At 50.2% G+C, this 24,614-nt stretch overlaps 1 protein-coding gene across 5 annotated transcripts in view; it reads left to right on the forward strand.

Moving 5' to 3' along the window:
* The window catches only part of LOC146839143 (uncharacterized), a 377,863-nt gene that overhangs the window by 238,366 nt on the left and 114,883 nt on the right, over window positions 1-24,614 (forward strand). For 2 of the 5 annotated variants that reach the window (XM_085603170.1, XM_085603168.1), the window contains exon 1: window positions 17,776-17,944. The exons of 2 other annotated variants lie outside the window; for them this stretch is intronic. Coding sequence is in view for 1 of the 3 variants with exons in the window: in XM_085603172.1 (XP_085459298.1) it covers window positions 17,745-17,944 (200 nt within the window). In the remaining 2 variants the exon portion in view is untranslated. Of the gene's footprint in view, window positions 1-17,743; window positions 17,945-24,614 lie in introns of those variants that run through there. One more of the 5 variants, XM_085603172.1, reaches the window with a different exon arrangement.

Below are 24,614 nucleotides of genomic sequence, written 5' to 3' on the forward strand. Positions count from 1 at the left end.
TCATGGACATCATGCACAATACAGAGTCTAATCCCTGACAAACAGCTTGCATCTTGCTACTCTACACATGGACCCATAGCCACTATCACTGAGAACTATGCCAGACATGCCGTATGCACCGTGGCAACACACCAGCATTGACTGAGAAGAGGCACCTTTGAGCCATAGGGACACCTTTATTAGTCATGTATTCCGGAATGCAAAGGCAACTCGGATGACACATACACAGTTCATGTGGAGTAACATGTGGGTCCAAAACTGGCTCCCCCCTTCTGCACCACATATGCTTGAAATCCATGGAACTGGCACACAAGTGTCGGGTAACAGCTAAACACCCCCTGCTGCTCACGGAGAGGCTGCCATACACCATTGATCCTCTGATGTGGAAGTCCCACACCATGTCAAGCCAATGCAAACCTTATGTTTCCGAGGGCAGTGTTACACACATTGATGCCTTCATCACAATCCACCATCCCATTACAGATGACTGTCAACAAGTCTGACCATCTATTCAGGTGAATCCAGCTACATGTCATGTGTCCCATGGTGATGCTACATGTCTGCAGAGGAACCAAACAGCAACAGGAGCAGTGTGCACACATTGTAAACAAATACCACACCCAAAACACCCCTAATGCATCTCTTACCCTAAGGAGACTTCCAAACTTGTCCGTGCATGTAACGCTGAGTCAGCACACGTTGCTGGGTCCATGAGGAATCGCAGTGCCACAACGATGCAACCAGCAGACGGCATGCGCAAGTTCCTGGGGATGAGAGACACACAAGAAGTCAGCCAAAAGAAGCACATCCACTTGCATGTGCATGTATTCGACACATATAAGGATGACAACATGCTAGGTCACAATTATGACTCCGGAAATACACTCATCCATTGCACCATCACTCAAGTGACACATCCAAACACACCTCTGACTCACGTGGCATACATGCAGATGGACACACACATTGCAACACATGCCACACAAGGACCAATGCGTGCACACTCAGACACTGGAACTCACCACTAAGCAAAGAAGTCGCGTATGAGCCGACTCCGGATGTCCTGTTGCGGCTCCACATCCTCCACATCACTAGCCCCATCACCAAGCCCTTCGTCCTCCACGGGTGGATGGTCCTGATCATCCTGATCCAGGATGATTGGCACAGCTTTCTCAACTGCCATGTTGTGCAGCATGCAGCACACCATGAAGATTTTGCAGACCTTCAGCGGTGCATATGGGAGTGCGCCGCCGGTCTTGTGTAGGCACCGGAATCGGCTCTTCAGGAGGCCAAAAGTCCTCTCTATCACTCGCCTGGTCCGGCCATGGGTGGTGTTGTAGTGGAGCTGGGCCGGCGTGCTGGGGTTGCGGAGAGGCGTGATCAGCCATGGCATGTTGGGAAAGCCAGCGTCCCCTACATGGAATCAACATGGACAAAAGTAGGTCAGGAGAAGCAGTCGGACAGAAGTGTATGCAAAATACAGGACAGACAGAGTGTACCCACCAACAATACATGCTTGTTCGTTGCGCAGCTGCGTCATCATTTCAGGCACCCTGCTACGCCTCATGATGTAGGCATCGTGTGCTGATCCTGGAAAATGAGCACAGACATGTGAAATCACCATGTTGGACAGACACACCACAAGGGCATTGATGGAGTGGTAGTGCTTGCGATTCCTGTACGCTACCTCCTCTGCCTGTGGTGGTACCAAAGCCACATGTGTCCCATCTATGGACCCAATGACATGGGGCATCCCTCCCAGGGCATAGAATCCACGCTTGACACCTGTCAACTGTTCAGGAGTTGGGAAATGAATACACTCATCCAGGTGAAGCAACATGGCCTCTAAAAAATCATGCAGCACACGGCTAAACATGGTCTGGGACATCCCACCCACATGAGCAATGGTATGTTGAAAGGTACCCGTGGCAAAAAAATGTAGGGCTGCCATTACCTTCATCTTGGGTGTCCGTGCCGTAGGATACCTGTGTAGCGGTTGCAGGTGTGGTGTAGCCTTGCCGTCAACTCCTCAATCAACAGTTGGGTGAAGCGGTAGCGGCGTATACAGTCATTCTCCCTTATGTCAGCCAAGTCCAGAATTGGTCGGCGAAGAGGCGGAGCCCTGCAGTAATTTGGAAGTGACAAGGAAAAGTGAGTGCACCACAACAACAATTTCTATGTACTGAGCACATGTTCATCTGTCAATACACATATGCTACATACGGAGTCAGGTATGTGCTACATGCCCTGGAGACGTATGGCAGCCAGGTGACACTCCTACCAAGACCCAGCTACAAACGTGGATTGTGAACCTCCACATCCCATGGCATGGAACTAGCTGTGGCCCAGTGTAAGTGAACAGCCAGACGCATTACAGGAGTGACATACATCCACATATCAGCAGATGAGGGATGTTGATTGCAGAAACAGGTAGCGGAACACTAGAGCCACAGGTCACATGACATAGAACTAGGACAGCCCACACACCTTGCCATGAAGGTCAGTCAGTCAGTCAGTCAGTCAGTCAATACACTTTATTCGATTAATTAAAATCATAAAAGTACAGAGGTTCATAAAAAAGAACAAACCATGACATAGCCAGTACAAATATGATTACAGTAAATCCATATAGTAAAAACAACATACAGACATATTAAAAATCATTCATGAAAAATTACTCATATATTGCACAGGTTGAAAGGATTTTTTCGCTTTGCAGCGCATAGCAGCCACCAGGAAATTTGCCACGCTAAAAATGATACGAGTGCTGCTCAGCTGTTGAAGAAATAGCAGAGCAGGTCTAACTTGTAAAAAGCCAGCTTCCTTCAAAATTGGGAGTAGATTTTTTTTACGGCTTACAGAATAGAACTCGCAAAACATAATAAAATGCAAAGTATCCTGGCATGAGAAGTCATCACAGTGGCATGGTGTGCTGCATTCGGGCTTGCCCCACGACGGATAAAAGCCAAGTGAATAATGGATCAAATTAAATCTAAATCGCAGTAATAAAAATCTATGGAAAGGATTTGAAACAATACTTAGATAGGGTTCCAGCGAGGGAGACGAGAGAAGCAAGAAATGCGCTCTCACACTTGGTTTTCGAAGTTCCTTCTCCTCGCGATCCATAGTGAGCCTATCTAAGAAAGACTGCCTGGTCCACGCGATATCTGCTTTGACTATAAGTGATGGGGATGAAAAAAGCTCAGGGCGCCCCATGCTAGAGAACGCCACTCTAATATACTCTAGCCAGGGTATTCTATTAACATGGTCTAAGGCTAAGACGTCATTCAGGATCTGATGATTAAGAGAAATTTCCTGGTTTAACCAGGTTTTCACCCAGAATAATAATGGGGCCAACTTCAATTTATCGGAAACATAGCCCAAACCAACCTCCGCATGGATAGAAAAAACAGGGGTTGATTGGGGGACTGATAACAGAAGACGCAGGAATCTATTTTCTACTACTTGGATCATTTCCTGCGTAACATAGCCCCACAAAGCCGCGCCATAAGTGGCGATAGCCAGGCTTTTTGCGGTATAAACTTTCAGCAAAGCCTCCATTGGCCTTGCCCCCAGCTTCTTGGCGTACATGTCATGACTGATCACACAGACATTGAGAGTATGCAGACATGTCCTTGTTACGCTACTCCGTGTCCCATGCATACATACACACCGTACGTCGGATTCCACATGTGGGCTGGTGTGCGTAACAGTGTGCCATGGTCATCTACACACAGACACATGTTGGTTGCAGCGACTGCAGATGCATTTGAGGGAACGCCAACAGCAAGCTAATGGGAACACACCACACATACATGACATAGTCACATCGTGCAACGCGGGTAGTCACATGTCAGGTGTGGAAACCCCGGTAGCAGCCATCAGGGGACAGTAGCGTGTGTTGCTGACTGTGCCATGCCAGTGACGCTTATCTCAAGTGTTCTGTACTACATGCACACATGTCAAAGGAGTGAAGGGGATGTCTGGCACATAGTGCATCATCACACATGACATCTGTACACATCTCATCATACATCTATTGCCTTCACGACTCAGGAGTTATGTGCCACATCACAGCCTTTCACACCTGTGCCCCACACATGTAGTACTGCACAGACAATGCCTTGATGTCCAGCCTTGGACAAGTATGTCAGCTCTATTCCTTTCTGTGTGCTGCCTGTCACCACTGTCAGGTGTGAAAGGCACCGTACATACGCTCTGAGTGTGTGTGTACGTTCCCTATCTCTATGGGAGTGCTGCCGTAGGCCTACCCATAGTGATAGGTAGCGTACACGCGTGTGTACGGTCCGTATCACTATGGGTACGCATACGCGAGCAAACCCATAGTGATAGGGAGCCTACACGCGTGTGTACGGTCTGTATCAATATGGGTACGCATACGCGAGCAAACCCATAGTGATAGGGAGCCTACACGCATGTGTACTGTCCGTATCACTATGGGTACGCATACGCGAGCAAACCCATAGTGATAGGGAGCGTACACGCGTGTGTACGGTCCGTATCACTATGGGTACGCATACGCGAGCAAACCCATAGTGATAGGGAGCCTACACGTGTGTGTACGGTCCGTATCACTATGGGTACGCATACGCGAGCAAACCCATAGTGATAGGGAGCCTACACGCGTGTGTACGGTCCGTATCACTATGGGTACGCATACGCGAGCAAACCCATAGTGATAGGGAGCCTACAGGCGTGTGTACGGTCCGTATCACTATGGGTATGCATACGCAAGCAAACCCATAGTGATAGGGACCGTACACACGCGTGTAGGCTCCCTATCACTATGGGTTTGCTCGCGTATGCGTACCCATAGTGATACGGACCGTACACACGCATGTGCGGCCCGTTGCTATGCATTTGGGGTGCCCTAGGGCCCTGGAACGCACCGTACCTGTGTGTGAATACCAAAATTACATAGGGGACACATGAGGGACAAGTATAAAGCCCTAGATGCATGCTGGTTGCCATGGAGACCGAGTTTAAAGTTTTAATTTTTTTCATCAGGTGGCCAGCAAAAGTCGGTTGGAAAGAATCTACTTTGTTGCAAAGTGGTTGTTGACTTGACATCATGCTCAATTGTAAAAAAATGCTAAGACCCTCACTGGGGTCGGTTTAAAGGGATTGGAGGAAACATAGGATGCAAATGTGAATGACCAATCACTATGTACTCCTGTGAATGAAACAGGCCAGCAAGGCAGATATAAGGCAGCCAGGTCCCATGTGAGAGCACTTGCCTGCACATCTTTTGATTCCACAACACTGCTGCTGCTTGTGATTCCCTGGCACCATGTCCAGGTCTGTGGAGAGGGCCCAGCCATTCACCATGGAGGAGAATGTGGCATTGCTGGATGTCATCCTCCCACAGTACACCATGCTGTATGGTCGACCAGGGTTTCAGGTGAGTGCTGAGTCCACTAGCAAAGACTGTGCCCCTTTTTTGTGACTGTTACTTCTACCATTGTGTCCAGGTGTGACACACATGCAATGAACTGTAGAGTGGGCCCCAGGGGGGGAATGCCTAATGTCTCCCAGCCAGAGCATACTGTGGTGCATGTCTGCTCTCCTCACTTGCATTGTGTTTACTGTGACAATCACTGCATGGTGCATGCCACATTCTGCCTGTCTAATCCTCCTGGGAATGTTGTTTCTAGAGTTCTGATGTGATTATGTGGTCCCCCCAGTGTGACAGGTGACTGTACCCACAGATGTGTGTTTGTTTAGTGTACCTGTGCTGAGAGTGTCCAAATGATGTGTTTGTCCCCTGGACATCGGTGTGTGTGTGTAAGTCCCCTGTCATGTGGGTGGGTGCATATGTGGAGTGTAGCACCCCAGCTGCATGAGGGATGGATATACCCTGCCCATCTGATGTGAGCAGGGAACAGTGATGTGTGTCTGCGGTGATGAGCCAGCCCCACACCTGTTACACCACCCAGTCTAGTGGCACATGTGCAGAGTGAGGTTTGTAGCTGCAGTTGGCAATGGCAGGTGATTGTCCTGTGCCTGTGTGTGTCTGTGTACTCTGCTGGGGTAGCGTCAGTGGCTTGTGGCATGTGACTGCTTTGAGGTGCTGCACATGATACTGGTGTAGCTTGTGATGCACAGTGTGAGCCTGGATCATTTATTGTGTCGTACCCCTCATGCCACCTGTGTACTTTCAATGGCGCGTAGAGCATTTGGCCTTCCACAGAGGAAAATGTCCCTATGACAAAGGTGCAATGAGTTGGATGCATACTATGCCTTGTTGAAACCAGCAAAATTGTTCTAATGTGTGTCTCTGTGACATGTGGCAGGTGTATTGATGTAGTCTCACTTTTTCATCCTCACAGGTAGGCGCCTCTGCCAAGGAGCAGATCTGGAGGGACGCCGTCAGTGCCGTGAGGAAGACGGATGGTCGGAAGCGGCGCCTAGCCCAGGTGAGGAAACGCTGGCAGGATATCCGGTGCTGGACGCGGAGGATCGCACGCGTCCTGCTGGGGGACTCACCTGTGAGCCGTAAGAACCATGGGCGCCGCCGTCTGACCCACATCTACAAGCGTGTGCTGGCGGTGGTCTTCCCTGACATGGACAGGCACTTACGGGAGAAGCAGCAGCAGGAAGGGGATAGGTACATGTGTGTTTGTTGTGTGTCACCAGCATTTGTAAGTGCGCAGTTGCATGGATACACTGCCAGGGTTTAAATGTACAGTGCAGATCCTGTTACCCACAGTATAGCGGTGCTGTCCTTCCTGCCTTCCCCTCCTTGCCATGTGTTCCCTGGTCTGTGTGTAACATGTTTTGTGACCTTGCCTGTGCCCTGTCCAGTTCAGTACTTGTGGGGTCCATGTCAGTTGGCACTGATGCTGAGTCCAGACATAGGAGTGTGTCTCTAAAGTGTCATGCCTCACAGCAAGCATGTCCTATTTTGTGGCCTGTGACATGATGTGCATGAGTGTGAGATATGCAGAGTGCAGGGATGGTGGCTTGTGTTGCAGTCATTGCCATTCAGGACCATGGAGTAGTGTGGTCACTACTGTCCCCCGGGGCATCTTTTCCTAGGTATCATGTGTGTAATCCAAAAATGTGGACAATCTCAGTGTCTACAGCATAGGTTGTGCTCTGTGCTATTGTACCCTGGCCCCATTTATATTTACGTAAAGTGTACTACATGTGTCCACTGTACAGGCTGACCTAATTTTCATTGTTCCTACTCACGGGGGCCAGTGCCTGTGTGTCTTGGTACAATTATCAGATGATGGGTATTTTTAAATGATACATTTGTACTGGCGCACCAGGGGTATTTTGTGTCCAATCAGGCTTTCTTGCAGGCCATGTGTATTTCTCCCAGACTAAGAGATGTAAGTGCTTCCTCTGTCTCAACAAATTGTATCTTGTAGGGGGTGGTTGGTGCGGGCAGGGCCTACATGTCAAAACCAGAAGTCTCCTTGCTAGGTCTGGCCAGTGTGTGATGTTTGTCTGGACATACACTCAAGGTGCAGTGACCCATTCATGTTGGGCATGTTTTTAAGTATTACCTTTGCAGCATGTGCCTAAAGTGTCCAAATCCATGTCATGTTATTTGCTATTGTGTCATGCTCTCCATAGTTTCTCAGTGGCATGGTGGGTCAACCAACTGTGTGTTGTAGGGCCTACATATGTACCTTGTATTGTAGATGTTACTCATGTTTCTTTTCAGGCTATGCACTGTGACCTATGTAGATTTGACTCATGTGACATATGTATACAGGTGTCTGATTATTTCCTGTCTCTTCACCTTGCCCACAGCATCGTCGGGGGAAACCGAGGGAGACACCGGCACGGACCGTGAGGAGGGACCGAGCACCAGTGCCAGCAGTGCTATCTTGTCTGGCACGTCGAGTGGAACGGAGGCCGAGGGGAGTGAGGCGGAGGACCTGTCCAGTGCCACTACAGAATATGAAGCTGACGGGTCCGAGGCTAAGCTCTCCGAGGGGGCGGAGGCTGCTCCAACAGCTGAAAGCAGCACTACATCTCACCCCGCCCCCTCCATTCCCAACACCGGCCTCCCACTTGCTCGTGTTCCTTCCTGGCATGCTAGGTCACCACGTGTCTCCTTCCTGCCAGGCACCGCACCCCCTGCCCCTGTCTCCACTGCTACCGCCAATGCCGAGTCTGTGGATATCCTGCGGCAGTTGCAGGTTGGTCAGGCTGCGATGCTTAATGTCCTCCATGGCCACAGCCGAGTGCTCAACAACATGGATGTTGGAGCCGGCCTCGTGGCGTGGTCCTGTTCCCCCTCGCCAAGCCGCACGAGGTCCCCTGCACCTCGGGGCTCCTCCATTTTGGATTGTACGTGACCCTGCACACCAGCCTACGTGACCCCACTCAACCCGGCCTCGGCCCCAGCCCCGACATTGAGGCACCAAGAACTGACCAGGGGGTACCACGTGAACACTTCACCACTCCCGGCGGAGGGCCGTATCGATGGGACCCCCAACCGTCCTCCCACACCTAGGTGCGATCACCCTCCAGTTCTCTTGGGCCTGGCGCCTCTCCTGCTGGGCGTCTGGCCGCTCCCAACCTGGCCTCTCCGCCCCCCCGGGCACAAGGGTCCGGACATCAAAGGGCTCCAGACCTATATCTGGGGCGACCCCGCAACAGGATGGCAGTTGTATCCCGGAGTCAAGAGCCCTGCTGATCGGATCGCGGCTGACCCTACGGAGAAAGACTCATCCTGAAACTACGCTCTGAGCCCTGCTGACTACGTCGCGGCTCCACCGTGCTTTAAGACCTTCACGAACCTTTGGGGCCCTGCTGACGCTGTCGCGGCCCGACCTTGTTGAACTTGCCATCAGAGCCCTGCTGACCTCGTCGCGGCTCAACCGAAGCGGACCTACCATCGGAGCCCTGCTGACTGTGTCGTGGTTCGACCCAAGCGGAACTACCATCCGAGCCCTGCAGACACCGTCGCGGCTCCCCACGTCCAAGCTGCTTTGAAACCAGCACCTGCCGCTCCGATCCCCTGAGCCACCTTCGGCCTGACGCAAGGTCTGGCGCAGAGCTTCCCCGTACCAGGCTGGTACTGAGACTGTCCCGCTACCCTATCCCCCCAGAGACATTGAGACTCTTGCTGGATCTCTCGATCCCCCTGTAAATATTTTGAGTGTGCTACTATTGATAAAGAGCCTAGATAAGCGGCTACGACTTTGCGGTAGGAAGGCGCCCCGGAGTGGTCCCCCTGACTCCCCGGTGGTCCTCCCTCCAACAATGGAGGCATACATGGAGGGCATTTCAGCATCGCAGGCTGACCAATGCAACTTGCTGAGGTCCATAGACTCGACACTGACTGCAGCACTGGGTCTCCTGCAGTGCTTTGTCCCACCCCCTACCCCTGCCCCATCCACACTTCCCACTCCCATGCCTGTCCCACGTACACCCAGACGTCAGCATGCACACACCCCACCAGACACAGGCACCACACCAGCAGGGAAGGTCAAGCGCACACCTCCTGGCACGCACACACAGGGTGAAGTAGGCACACCCACTGGGTCGGGGGGCAAACGTAAGACACGCAGCCAGAGTGGGAGTCCGCATTCCGCAAAATCCACTTCCTTTAAAATCCACTCCCCTCAGCTCTCCTGGCCACGAGTCCAGCAAAGATTCCTCCATGGCCGCTCTGTCCCTGAGCCCCAAAGTTACACCACCCCGCAAGCGGTCAAGGGAGTCCCCGGTCAGGGTAGTTGAGTCGCCCCCCCTGTCCACACCCTCCCCCAGTAGCGCTGCGACCCATCCCTCCGACCCCACCCCCTCCTTGGGGCCTGTGGTTCCTTCTGGTGCAGGGGAGACGCTGGGGGACCTTGCAACCGTGTGCAGCGCCATTCTCATCACCACCTTTGGCGCTGCCCCACCCCCTGTGGCGGAGTCCTCTGTCCCTGCACCCACAACGCCTACCCTTGCCCCTCCTGTCCCTGTGGTGCCTGGTCCTTCCCCCCCACATGATGCCCCCCCCTCACTGTGGAAGACAAGGGAGTCTGACTGTGCAGGCAAGCTAAGGGACACGCGTCCCAATGTGTCCCCCACCTGGATTGGAACTTTGGACTGCCTTATGGGCATTGTACATATTGAACTTTCAAAAGACAAACATATTTTTGGATGCTGAATAAAGCAATTTCTTTTTCCTTAGAACACTACTGGTTTTCTGGTATTGCTGTTGGTGGACCTGCTCCATGATTGGGGGTGGTGATAATGTGTTGGGTGTGTGGGAAATGTAGTCTTGTGCTGGTCATAGGGTGGACCCTGGTATCTGTGTGCCATCACAAGGTGTTAGCTACATTACTTTGTTCATGTAATCAGTTACTGCATGGTGACATCGTCCCAAGGTGTGTTCCTTCCTCTGTGTAACCTGACATCTTCCCTGCAGGGTGTTTCCAATATGTTGTGCTGAGCTGTGTCTACATTAGCTGGGTGTGTGACGGACCCCTTCAACTTTGCACATGCATGCTGAGCGATGTCTCCACCTGCATCATTCGTGGCATCCTTGGTGATCACTGTACTTGTGTATGTAGACTGTTGACATGACTTCATGTGGACATGTTCTCTTTTAGGCACTATGCATGTGTGTACTCCCAGCCTCGCACACATGTGGTACATGTACTGCAGGGTCTTTGTTCACCTGACTGACAATTGTGGCCATTGGATCTGTGGGTACTCCACCCTTTTAGTTCCAATGGCACTGCTGGGAGGACTCTGCAGCCACCCCTCCTATGTCTGGGCACTGCTGGGAGGACTCTGCACCAACCCCTCCTATGTCTGGGCACTGCTGGGAGTGATAGGCACCCACCCCTCCTATGTCTGGGCACTGCTGGGAGGACTCTGCACCCACCCCTCCTATGTCTGGGCACTGCTGGGAGTGATAGGCACCCACCCCTCCTATGTCTGGGCACTGCTGGGAGGACTCTGCACCCACCCCTCCTATGTCTGGGCACTGCTGGGAGTAATAGGCACCCACCCCTCCTATGTCTGGGCACTGCTGGGAGGACTCTGCACCCACCCCTCCTATGTCTGGGCACTGCTGGGAGGACTCTGCACCCACCCCTCCTATGTCTGGGCACTGCTGGGAGTGATAGGCATCCACCCCTCCTATGTCTGGGCATGTACGCTTCAAACATACGCGGGTGTGGGTTCGCTCCATACATACGCAGGTGGGGGTACGGTCCGTACATACACTGTTGGGGTGGGGGTACGCTCCATACATACGCGGGTGTGGGTACGGTCCGTACATACAGTGTTGGGGTGGGGGTACGCTCCATGCATACGCGGGTGTGGGTTCGCTCCATACATACGCGGGTGTGGGTTCGCTCCATACATACACTTGGGGGTACGGTCCGTACATCCACTGTTTGGGTTGGGGGTACGCTCCATACATACGCGGGTGTGGGTTCACTCCATACATACACGGGTGGGGGTACGGTCCGTACATACACTGTTGGGATGGGGGTACGCTCCATACATACGCGGGTGTGGGTTCGCTCCATACATATGCGGGTGTGGGTTCGCTCCATACATACACTTGGGGGTACGGTCCATACATACACTGTTGGGGTGGGGGTATGCTCCATACATACGCGGGTGTGGGTACGGTCCGTACATACACCGTTGGGGTGGGGGTACGCTCCATACATACGCAGGTGTGGGTTCGCTCCATACATACACGGGTGTGGGTTCGCTCCATACATACACTTGGGGGTACGGTCCGTACATACACTGTTGGGGTGGGGGTACGCTCCATACATACGCGGGTGTGGGTTTGCTCCATACATACACAGGTGGGGGTACAGTCCGTACATACACTGTTGGGGTGTGGGTTCGCTCCATACATACGCGTGTGTGGGTTCGCTCCATACATACACGTGTGGGGGTACGGTCCATACATACACTGTTGGGGTGGGGGTACGCTCCATACATATGCGGGTGTGGGTACGGTCCGTACATACACTGTTGGGGTGGGGGTACGCTCCATGCATACGCGGGTGTGGGTTCGCTCCACACATACGCGGGTGTGGGTTCGCTCCATACATACACTTGGGGGTACGGTCCGTACATACACTGTTGGGGTGGGGGTACGCTCCATGCATACGCGGGTGTGGGTTCGCTCCATACATACGCGGGTGTGGGTTCGCTCCATACATACACTTGGGGGTACGGTCTGTACATACACTGTTGGGGTGGGGGTACGCTCCATAAATACGCGGGTGTGGGTACGGTCCATACATACACTGTTGGGGTGGGGGTACGCTCCATACATACGCGGGTGTGGGTTCTCTCCATACATACGTGGGTGTGGGTTCGCTCCATACATACACTTGGGGGTACGGTCCGTACATACACTGTTGGGGTGGGGGTACGCTCCATACATACGCAGGTGTGGGTACGGTCCATACATACACTGTTGGGGTGGGGGTACGCTCCATACATACGCGGGTGTAGGTTCGCTCCATACATACACGGGTGGGGGTACGGTCCGTACATACTCGTACCCACGCTGTACAATGCTTGTGTGGCCCGTACCCAGGCCTTTGGCACGTGGGTACGGGCCGTACCGCCATTGTTGGGGTGACGTAGATGTGGGTGTGGTTCGACTAATACCCATGCTCTTAAGGCGTGGGTACGGTACGTACCTGTTTTGTTGTGTTGCAGGTTCGCGTCGTCACCCACTTCCGTTGTGCCGGACGCTGGCTTTGCTGGACACGCCACCACTCCCTCGTAGTGACCAGGGCCTGGAGGTCAGGTATGTCCAGGGCATGTGTGCCGTGTGACTTGGGTGGGGGTTTTGTGTCCTGCCCCCCCCCCTTTGCCCCTGGGTGTTGTTCTGACCTTCTGCGGCGTCTGCGTCGGTACCTGTAGAGGAGGTCGACTGCTATGAGGGCCGGGATGACACGTAGGTTCGGCTCCATGTTTCTCTGTCGCGTACAGGTGCTCCTTGTGCGCGTCGTCCTGATTTCCCGGCAGTTTTTGGCTGCCGGAAAATATTCTCCGTGCGGGATGACGTCGGTTCGAATCGTACTTCCTGGTTCGTGAAACGCAGGCTGCATGCGTCCCGACGTCACGTCGGCGCTTTCCCGGATCACATTTGTCTGTTTATTTTCGTCAGTGGGTGTTTTGTACGATTTGTACGGAAATAGTATTTCCGTGCGAATCGTACTTTGCTATTTGTAATGTATTTTAACCGGGTACGAGTCGGACGGTGATAACGCTCCATCCGACGGTTCGTACCCGGTTTCTCCAGGATCGGAATCGACACCTTTATGTTTATGTTTAAGTTGAATATAAATGGAAAATGTATGTTTTAGGAAAGTATAGTATTTATGTTGTTTTAAGTATTGGTTTTACTTGTATTAGAATAGTCGATATATGTAAAAAACCGATATTATTGATGTCTATATTTTGGTTATCGATATTTCTCACATGTGTTATATTTATTTATTTATGTCGATATTTAGTATTGCGATATTGATGTGTGCGATTTTTGTGTGATCGATATAGTTGTATTACGATATTGGTGTGTCGATATTAGTGTAGTTTTTTAATTAAGTATACAATTTCGATAATTGTGATGTCGATATTTTTGTTGCGAAATTTTTGTAGTTCGATAATGTGTCTTTCGATAATATGTCAGATATCCCCCCCACACTCATCAACAGTTACATGGAACCCCTCACCACCAAGCAAGCAAATATCTCCTACCACCTACATGCCGATGACACTCAGCTCTACCTAGAAATATCCTCTCTTCATGAAATTCACAACTTAACTCCACACTCACAAAAGTACGAAACCGCATATCATTCCACACAACCACTTCAAACTCAACCAAGAAAAAACATGAAATTCTTGTCTTCTCCAATCACAGCCACCCCCCACAGATCCAAGAATGGATAAACACCCTGGACTCCCTGAACTCTACCTGACTCAGTCAAATCTCTGGGGACCTCTCTGGACTCAAGACTAAACATGAGCAGTCACATAAGCTGCACTGCAAAGGGCTCATTTTACAGTTTAAAACTCCTCAACAATATCATGCCTTTCCTGCCACCTAATGACCTAAAAACCACAACACAAGCTCTAGTTCTGTCCAGACTAGACTATGTCACACTTACTGGAGCAGCCAAAGCACACGTAGCCCCCTTGTGAACCACCCTAAACGCAGCAGCAAGAATGGCCACAGAAGCCAAGAAACACAACACATCACTCCAGCACCGCAAAACTTAAAGTGGCTACCAATTGAACCGCATTGTTGTTGCAAAACGGCCTGCATCATCCACAAAGCCCTACACACTGGCAAACCAGAGTACCCTGCAGCTACACTCACTAATGCAGGTGTAGTAAAAGACATCCAGGGAACCGAAGAGGCTCCAACATGCTCCTTCTCATCCTCCCCATAAAACACATACAAAAAACCCTCTCCCGCTCCTTCTCTGGCGACACCCCTTTTTCCTCAACCGTCATCTCCATCCCTGTGGACAATAGCTGTTCTATGTCCCCTCATAATCCCCTACTAATGACGGCTTACCACTGCCACAAACTCCTCACTGCTCCGATCCTCAACTCCTCAATCCAACTTCTCCACTCTGCCTGAACAGAACTTTTAAGAGTGTACTATGACTGTTTATGATTCTGTCGTGTTTTTTGCTGTAAAGCCCTCTGATATCCCCTGGGATGTGTCAGCGCTATATAAAACTCCTGAAATAAAATAAATAAATAAATCTGCTCCTAAATCAGAGCTCTTTACTAGTACAATACTCAATGCATCCAGCACCTCTAAACTACCTCTCTCTGTCGTCCAGTCGCTAGAAAACCCATCTTCATGTCCAATACAGTTGAACACTCTAACAGTTGTGTGACTCCCTCTCACTTTAGTTTGAGGAAAAAAATTAAAACATGAGGGCAGATTTATGTTGCCTGGCGCATCTCTGCAAATCAGCAGGGATGCGCCAGGCAACATGCGGCACGCAAGTTTACCCTTGCGCCACCCATGATGCGCCGCATTTACAATGCGGCGCATCATGGCGCAGGAATAAACAGATGCGTGTCGCATCGGGGGCGTAAAGTTGGCGCAGTGCTGAAGTAGTGTTGCATGCAACACACAACTCCAGCACTCCTCTAACTTGGCCTATCTACAACATGGTGCGTCAAGCCTTACGCCTGCTTCAAGCAGGCGCAGGGTTTTGACGCATCAGCGTTGGAAAAGTGACTCAGTGAAATCTTGTAGATTTCACTGAGTCACTTTTCAGGGGCGTTCCTGCGACAGAACGCCCCCTCTGAGTAGAAACGCCCACATGAAACCTGACGCAGGTTTCATGTGGCGCAGGGCTTTACACCGTGACGCATCTCCATAGATGCGTCACGATGTAAATAGGGCGCAACGTGGCGCAGGGTTTACGCCGCCGCTGCATCACAAAAGTGACGCAACGGCGGCGTAAAAGTGGCGCAAGCCCAACATAAATCTGCCCCATGGTGTGCAGCACCATATGATATGGCTGGAAAATTTCTATGGCGGTTCCAATCTCAAAAACACATCAGCCGACCCTCGGTCTCTGGACATTTTAGACCTATTTCTGTGCTCCATTTTTGGACTTTGAAAAAATATGTCAACAAGCTTCTTTAATCGAAGATCATGATTTACTTGATCCAGCACAGTCTGACTTTTGCCCTGCTCATGGCATGGGACCTGCCTGGGTAACTGTGTTAGATGATCTTGGAAGAGCAGCAGAGAAGGGTTGGTTTTAGCCTTGGTGCTACTAGACCTGCCTGCTGCCTTTGATACAGTAAATCATAACTTCTTGATCTCTACGCTGAGGGAAATAGGTATTTGAGGCGTGGCCCTCACTTGGTTTTCATCCTATTTGGATGGCAGAGCACGAGATGTACACCCCCCTCCTTCTTTATACCTGTTTAGGGAAGTAGTAGGCAAGGTGTCCTTGTGGCTAATCTTCTTAGCCCCTCTCTGTTTACCACCTATCTGAAACCCTTGATAAAACTAATTTGCAGTCATGAAATTAATTTAGTGAGCTACGCCAATGACACACACATTATTTTGTCAGTCGATTATTCCAGCCCTTTATGGCTTGACTCCTTTCACAATTGTTTAAGGAATATCTCCTGCTGGCTGGGAATGAATTCCCTTAAATTAAATGAGGAAAAACAATGGAAATTTTCCACTGCTCCATTGGCAATCTGCCCTTCCCTTTTCTGGCTGGCTTTTGGCCTCTGCCAATGAATTCTCCACCTGCGTGGGTCGTAACCTGGGAGTTTACATGGATGCAGATCTGGCCCTTTCTACTCAAGTGAACAAACTGAATTTTTTTTAAAAACACACTCATCTCTCCTTCGCTTCTCTGCTCTTCCTAAATCCAGTCTGGAAGAAGATGCAGGAGGCACCCGGGCACACAGGCTCCCCTAAGCCAATCACAACACTGCAATGGAGCGTTGTGATTGGTCTGGGCACGTGGATCGGCGCCAAGATCAAGAGTAGGAGCCTGTGCATAATCCCTACCAGGCTGTCGCAAACGTCCGGCCAAGCAGTCATGCGCACTTAGTGTGCATAGTCCCCTCCTCCCCCCTTAGTCACCAGCCCTGCCCGACCCTAACCCAGCCTTGCAGCAACCAAAAATAAAGTGATGATAGCGTTCAGTTATTATCATTTTACTTTTCCCTCTTTCACTGCTCTAAGAGCAGTAGGGCAACGCTCCTCCACCTTAGCGGATGAGCCGCCACTGTGCCTCACTGGCTAATGCCAACCTACTTATTGTGCCCCAAGTGAGGAGGAGACGGATTGGTGGTCGCAATTTCTCTGTGTAAATTACTGAAAACCTGGCCTTACAAACATTAACAAATTCGGTTCTTTGGAGTCTTTCCACTGAGACTGTCTGTTTTTTCTTTCTTAGGTGCCAAGACATTCTTGGGTAACAGTTGGGCTCTATAAGTGGAAATAATAATCATTTTATTAATAATAATTTGAATAATGTCAACACAGGAAGGCCATTTTCAAAATGAATACAGGTGATTTCATGTAAAGTTCCACATGTCCGGCCTTTGCTGAGTGTTAAAACCTGAGCAGACGGCTGCTATGTTTGTCTGGTAAAGGCGCCACCCTAGACGCCCCCACAGCAGCAACAAACAGAGAGTCTCTGGTCACAGCCTGGCAGACAGAGGCCTGGGGTGTAATACTGGAAGAGGCACCAGGCTCTTAAACCAGAAATTTCGACTTCCTTTGAGCCACAGCTGGGAGTGTTTGAGGACACACAGCCATATTAAATATAAAGAATAACCCACAGAACCAGGAGAGGTAGAAAGAAGCTGCCCAGTTCACTCCAAGCATGTGTGTAATGACACAAGCGTCACTTCCGGTTGTCTGTCTGTAAACACCAGACACACTTCTGTCCTCTGCACCAGTGTCTGGAAGATCCTCCTGCAAGTGAAGCTGTTAATATTTCTCTACAGACCCCACAAAATACAAAGTGCTGCATAAAGTGCCCTTTGGGGTTCACTGTGGGGAGTCTGAGGGACTCTGTGACCCCAAGTGTGAGACACAAACTGATGGAAGAACATTCCTGTCTGGGACATTTAAAGAACACCGGCGGTTCCGTCAGCGGCCACCAGAGGGCGCTCCTCGCCTGCTGATGAAACCCTCTGAGCTGCACATTGGATGAAAGGGAGAAGGGTTTCCTCTTCCGGGTCAGCGGCGACAGAGACAGCACCAGCAGTGGATGGTGACATCACTTCCGGCCTCTGCAGAGGAGGAAGGACCCCCGTGTGTCTGTGCAGTTATCTTCATCTTCAGACCCTCACAGACCCCCCACGGACCCCAGATCTGCCCCTGCCCCCCTCAGACCCCAGACCTACCCCCCCCCCCCCAGCCCCAGGAGGAGGAGGGAGCCTGGACATGTCTGCACAGGTCTCTGCTCAGGTAGGAGATTGTCAGCACCTTCTGCTGTGTTTGTAGAAATAAAGTGAATAATCCTGGAGGGAATCTCTGCAGGAGCCGAGCTGAGCTGGGCTCTTCTATCCGGGGGCCTCGGGGGGCTGAGCTGGGCTCCTCTATCCGGGGGCCTCTGGGGGCTGAGCTGCGCTCTTCTATCCGGTGGGATCTGGGGGCTGAGCTGGGCTCTTCTATCCGGGGGCCTCTGGGGGCTGAGCTGGGCTCTTCTACCCGGCAGCCTCTGGGGGCTGAGCTGGGCTCTTCTATCCGGGGGCCTCTGGGGGCTGAGCTGGGCTCTTCTATCCGGGGGCCTCGGGGGGCTTTCCTTTGTGTTAAAGAGGAGATATGTGCACTGCACTGTGGCTTACTGCATTTTGAGGAATATGTGCATGCTGCACCGATTCTTCCTTCACTATAAGGAATCTGTGTGCATTACATCTTACTGCACTATGAGGGTTCTGTACACACTGGACTGCATCATACTCCACTGTGAGGATTCTGTGCACTGCATCTTAATGTACTATGAGAGATCTGTGAACTACACTGCATCTTAATACACTGTGATGAATCTGTGCACACTGCACTGCATCTTCCTGCAGTATGAGGAATCTGTGCACTTCATCTTACTGCGCTATGAGGAATCTGTGCACACTGCACTGCATCTTAATGCACTGTGAGGAATATGTAAACAATGCACTGCATCTTACTGCACTATGAGGAATCCTTGTACTGCATTTTACTGCACGATGAGGAATCTGAGAACACCGCACTGCATCTTACTGCAGTGTGAGAAATCTGTACACACTGCACTACATCTTACTGCACTATAAGGAATCTGTGCACTTCATCTTGCTGCATTCTGAGAAATCTGTGCACACTGCATCTTAATGCACTGTGAGGAATATGTAAACAATGCTCTAAATCTTACTGCAATATGGGGAATCTGTGCATTGCATTTTACTGCACTATGAGAAATCTGAGCACACTGCACTGCATCTTACAGCAATGTGAGGAATCTGTGCCCATTGTACTTACTTCAATGTGAGCAATCTGTGCACACTGCTCTGCATCTTACTGCACTGTGAGGAATCTCTACACACTGCGATGCATCTTATTGCACTGTGAGGAATCTGTGCACACTAGATCTTACTGCACAATGAGGAATGTGTGCATTGCATCTTATCACACTGTGAAAATTGTGTGCACTCTGCATCTTATTGCGCTTTGAGAATCTGTGCATGCTGCAGTGCATCTTACTGTACTGTGAGGAATCAGCACTTGACACTGCATCTTACAGCACTTTGAAGAATCTGTGCACTGTACTGAATCTTACTGCACTATGAGGTATCTGTGCATGCTGCACTGCATTTTACTGCACTATGAGGAATCTGTGCACACTGCACTGCATCGTACTGCACTGTGAGGAATTTGTACATGCTGCACTGCATCTTACTGCATTGAGGAGTGTGTGCAAATTGCACTGCATCTTACTGCACTGTAAGGAATCTGTGCACACTGCACTGCATCTTACTGCAGTATGAGGAATCTGTGCATGCTGCACTGCATCTAACTACACTGTGAGTAATCTGTTCACAATGCACTGTATCTTACTGCACTATGGAAAATATGTGCACGTTGCACTGCATCTTACTGCACTATGAGGAATCTGTGCACTGCACTGCATCTTGCTGCACTGTGAGGGATCTGTCCCACTGCACTACATCTTACTGTGATAAATCTATTCAATTTGCACTGCTTATTACTGAGCTGTTCGAAATCTGTGCCACTGCACTGCATATTAATGTACTGCAAGAAACTTCTGAACGCCGCACTGTATCTTACTGCAAATTGGAATGTGGTTTGTTAGTAGGTGCAGGTAGGTACCAACAGCTAGTACCAACTCCACAATCCCAAATAAAATCCAGTAAAGTCTCAATAAATTAGTCCTTGCTCAAACCTTGATAGCTTGGCTCACAAGCGGTCAGGCTTAACTTAGGAGACAGGTGTGTAAAGGGTTTAGAACACACCAGTAAATAAGTAGGAAAAAACACAAAATAAAAATCTGACACTAATTTATAGAAATAGCCAATATTTTTATGATTAAAATGACACCAAAACGACAAAAATCTAATGCAGGAACCGGCGCTATGAATCTGTACATATTACAAGTAAAACTAGTGCTTAGAAGCAAATAGCACTCAAAGAGTTAAGAAAAGGTTGTTCTGGACTGGGGCAAAGTCAAGAGTTCAGGCCGCCTGCAATTTAATACTTTTACCCTCACTTCCAGAAGTGTTTCTTGATGCAGGAAGTGGTCCACCGCACAAGCCAAAGGTTTAGAATCTCTGGTTTGCTTCTTCAATCAGTCAGTCAGGGAATTGTAAGCGTGCTACTCACCCGTGAGGGTCTCAAGGCGCTGAGGGGGAGGAGGGGTCCGCAGATCTGGTCTTGAGGGTCTTCCTGAAGGTGTTCAGGTAGGGGGGCGCGTCTGATGTCTGCCGAGTTGTAGTCCCAGACCCCTCTTGGGGTCTGGCACTACAACTCCCACAATGCACCTGGTCAATCCAATTAAAATCCGGGTGTAGTTTGCAAGCTGGAGTTGTCCTTGTTGCTGATGTTGCAGGTAGCCCTTCCAGCACTTTTCTACCTATTGCTGATCAGGGAGTCCACTTCTTATCCTTTGAGACAGGCAGAGTCCTTTTATGGGGAAGCCTTGTGAGTGCAGCAGGTGCAGTCCTTATGAGTGCAGGGCTCTCTTGAGCAGCCCAAGGGTCCAGCAGGGCAGTCCTTCTCCTCCAGATATTTAGTTTGGGTGTTTGAGGGGCCGCAACACCAGTAAAGGGTCCAGAAGCTCTGATTTGCCTTTTGGAGGTTTAGGAATACAATTCCCATAATGCACCTGGTCAAATCCTTTAAAGTCCAAGTGAAGTTAGTCAGCTGGGCTTGTCGTGGTAGAGTTGTTGCAGGTGAGTACTCGGAGCTCTTTTCTAACTGTTGCTTTCAGGGAGTCCACTCTTTAATCTTTTGAAGCAAGGTAAAGTCTTCTTCTGTAAAGCACAAAGTGTGTATCAGGTGCAGTCCTTATGAGGGCAGTCGTCTTGTAGTGCAGACCAGGGTTCACCAGGGCAGACGTTCTTCTCTTGATATTTCCAGGCAGGCACCTGATGTTGCTGGGCAGCCATCCCCTATTGTTCCAGGTTTCTGGGCTGACAACAAGGGGCGTGCCCCTGACCAATGGGGTGCAGGGTGCCATCTTCTGTGATGACCACTTCCCCAGAAGTGTGACATATTTGTGTCCCAGAAAGCATGAGGGCACAAAAAACAAAATGGAGAAAATCTCTCCTGGAGCTTCAAGTCTGGCTAAGCCCACCCACAGGTGTGGCTAACTTTCCCCCTACACTTGCCTTCCAGCCCCTCTCTTAATTCAATTACAGGGGCTCCCACCTGGCTGGGGGTGCAGGAAGCGGGGGTGGGCCTGGTTCCTGTCCTCACTGTCTTTCTTCCTTTGAAGGCCAGTTTGGCTACCCAGCCCCCTTCCCGTCCTGTCAGCTGCATATCTTCTCCCACCAGATGTCTATTTAGTCTCATGTCAGGCTACTTCACACCTCATTAAGGCAGCTTGGCTCAGCCTGTCAAAGGTTGGCCAATCCGAAGAGGCTGCTACAGAGTTGAATTGGGTAACTTTTGGAAAGCAATTCTATAACTTCATTCCACCAATAGTTACAATACATCCAACCATGGCAAGTTGTTGGATTCATTGCATCTATTAATTTAACACGTTTGAATTATTATTATTGCTTACTCCTGTCAAAAGATAGGCCGAATTCACAAAGGCCATCTGAGACAAAAGTCTATCTTTACGACTTTTGGTATTCACAGAGGTCATTTACGAGTCGTATCTTTATGTCTGCAGTCAGGCCGGAATCTCCGCAGTCTGGCCAGAATCTCCTTACCCGGACCGTACTCTCCACACCCGGGCCGTACTCTCCGGCTCCAGCCGTACTCACCGGCTCGGGCCAGATGAAGTGTAATCAATGGGCCGGAATCCAATTTTTTACAAGAAGGAACATTAGGAATGTGTGCTAAATGGTAGAGGAGGTCATGAAAAGCAGTTTGGGCAGGGAAAAGGGTGTGGCCGGACACTACATCATATCCCAGAAAAGTTTGCTCCTTTGCATCATGGTACATGAAGTCCATGATTTGCGCTCCCGTCATTGTTGACTGTAGTGTCACACTACACTCAACACTGAGAGAAGAGGAAATCATGGACTGCTCAACACTGAGGGGAGCACAAATCATAGACCACACCCTCAGCTCTCCACTGACAAGTGGCTGAGTTGCTTTAGGGGCAACTGTGGGTTCTTAGAACCTCTTCTGCTGTTTAGAGTGGGGGCTACCACATCCTGTGGCAGACACCCTTCTTCCACCCTCCACCTTGACAGCTGCCGGACTGCTCAGGACGTCCTTGGAGTCAGGTGAAGCCTTACCATGCCATCTCTGCTCTTCCTCCTTACTGGGTCGGGATTCCCTTGGCTCACTGAATCTCTATTTAGGAGTGGCTTCCCTTTCCTTTCCTTTTCTTTTGGGATCCCAGTCTCCTAACCATAGGGACTGGCTCCCCAGGATCTTTGGATGGGTGTGTGCCCTGGGCGACCGCCCCATTGCCTACTCCCACCCTCAGGGATCCCCAGCTAACCATCTGGATCTGTCGTCCAACACAATGCTAGGAGGACCTCCTCATCTGAGGTGTCCTACTTTATGGAGGCTACACTGGACAGCCCAGTACTAACCACCTTTTTGGAACAGGCGGGGTCACCTCTAAAGTGACCTGGCTTCAAACAGTCAAAACACACAGTGTTCTCAAAGATGTTTTTAAGCCCTGGTTTCCCTGCCTCTGCTTGTCAGAGTTGGGGTAGGATCTGCCCTCCTTCTTTTTAGGGTTCTGGGGTACTGAGGGAATCACTTCAGTTAGCCTACCACCTCCTTCTTTAGGTTTTTGTGGGCCTACCCCCCCCGCTCCCTTCTTGGAGTCTACCTTGGAACTCTTGTACACACCCACCTATCAGCTGTCTCCCCTCCCTGGGGCCAGACAACTTAGAATCAACTAGACACTGAGACTCCTCCATGAACAGCTGAGAGACCCCACACATGTACTTACCTTTTTACCCTGTATCCAGCCCTCTAGTGCCTTCACTGATATACCAACAAAGTCCCCCCAAGATTGGGTGCTGACTTTGTCGGGGGCCCTGAACTTCATCCTGTACTGCTGTGGGGTGAGCCCAGATTTCCCGATCGGACACTGCTTCATGTGTGAGTAAGCCTCTGCTGCCTCCCCCTCTAGCGTCAGGAGCCCATCCCTCCCAGCTACTGGGACCAAGTCCTACAGGAGTGAACCCCAGTATGGAGAGTTAACCCTTCTCGTTCTGGGGGCCCTCTCAAATGCTGCCAGCCACTCTTGTATGTTGTACCCACCACCCCTTGACATCTCAAATCTCTGTTTAGTTGCCACTATCTCTTGATTTGCCTTCACATGTCCACATGTCCACTTCTCCCGCGCCAAGGCATGCTTTTTATCCTCCACAGCTATGTAAGCTAACTGGGCCTCACACTCTTCTCCTGAGGGACAGTTCTGCCTCTTCTTTGGTGGATCCCATAAATCCTTCCTCCCACGAGCTGTAGGTCTGGCCCTGGTGTCTGAAAGAATGGACAGGCGGTCATCATCCTCCTCGTGGAGGTTGGAAGGGTCAACTTACCCCCTCCCCTTCTATCTGTAGAACTTCCTCTTTCTTCTAACACTGCCCAGGGCTCAAAGGAATGCACCAGCTCTCCTTTACTAGTGTTGGTATGGGCAGGTAACCCCCTCTTTCTGCACATCACCCTAAGCTCAGCTACTGTGAGTGTGGGTAGGCGAGCCAGATCGATCAGTGTTGGGTCACAGAAAAGCTTTGGCACCAATTGATCAGAACTATTTAGAAAGATTAAAAAATGAAGTAATTAAAAGAAATTCGTCAAAATTTCCAAAATCTATTTTGCTCTAGGTCAGTTTGGAGTATTTTTAAAGATCTTCACTTAAATGCTGTATTGCATTAAACGCAAACACTGGACCCCACTACTGCGCACCAAATGTTGGAAGGTGGTTTGTTAGTAAGTGTAGGTAAGTACCTACAGCTAGGAGCAACGCCACAATCGCAAGTAAGGTCCAGTAAAGTCTCAATAAATGAATCCTTGCTCGACCCATGGTGGCTCGGCTCACGAGCATTGAGGCTTAACTTGGGAGACGGGTGTGTTCAGCATTTAAAAACACCAATAACAGTAAATAAGAAGGAAACAACACACAATAAAAATCCAACACCAATTCATACCAAGCATTTGCAATGCAATAGGTATCACATTTGTAAAAGCTAGAGCTCTTGTGTTAAAAATGACAATCTTTTTACTTTTGTTTTTTGTATGCATTGGAGTGGTGATATTTGCAAAGCACTATTGCCATTCGTATGACCTTGTGGCGCTGGAGAACCAGAAAATGGGAATTAGGTAATGAGGGAGGGGAGACAAGAGTAATATGCTGGCTCTGAAAAAGAAAGTAACAACAATGGAATGATATGCTCTTGAAGCCACAGGACTTTAAACAGGACTATGTAATTCACAAACATGACACATA

Source organism: Triturus cristatus, chromosome 4_2, assembly GCF_964204655.1.
Source record: "Triturus cristatus chromosome 4_2, aTriCri1.1, whole genome shotgun sequence".
Taxonomy (NCBI): Eukaryota; Metazoa; Chordata; class Amphibia; order Caudata; family Salamandridae; genus Triturus; species Triturus cristatus.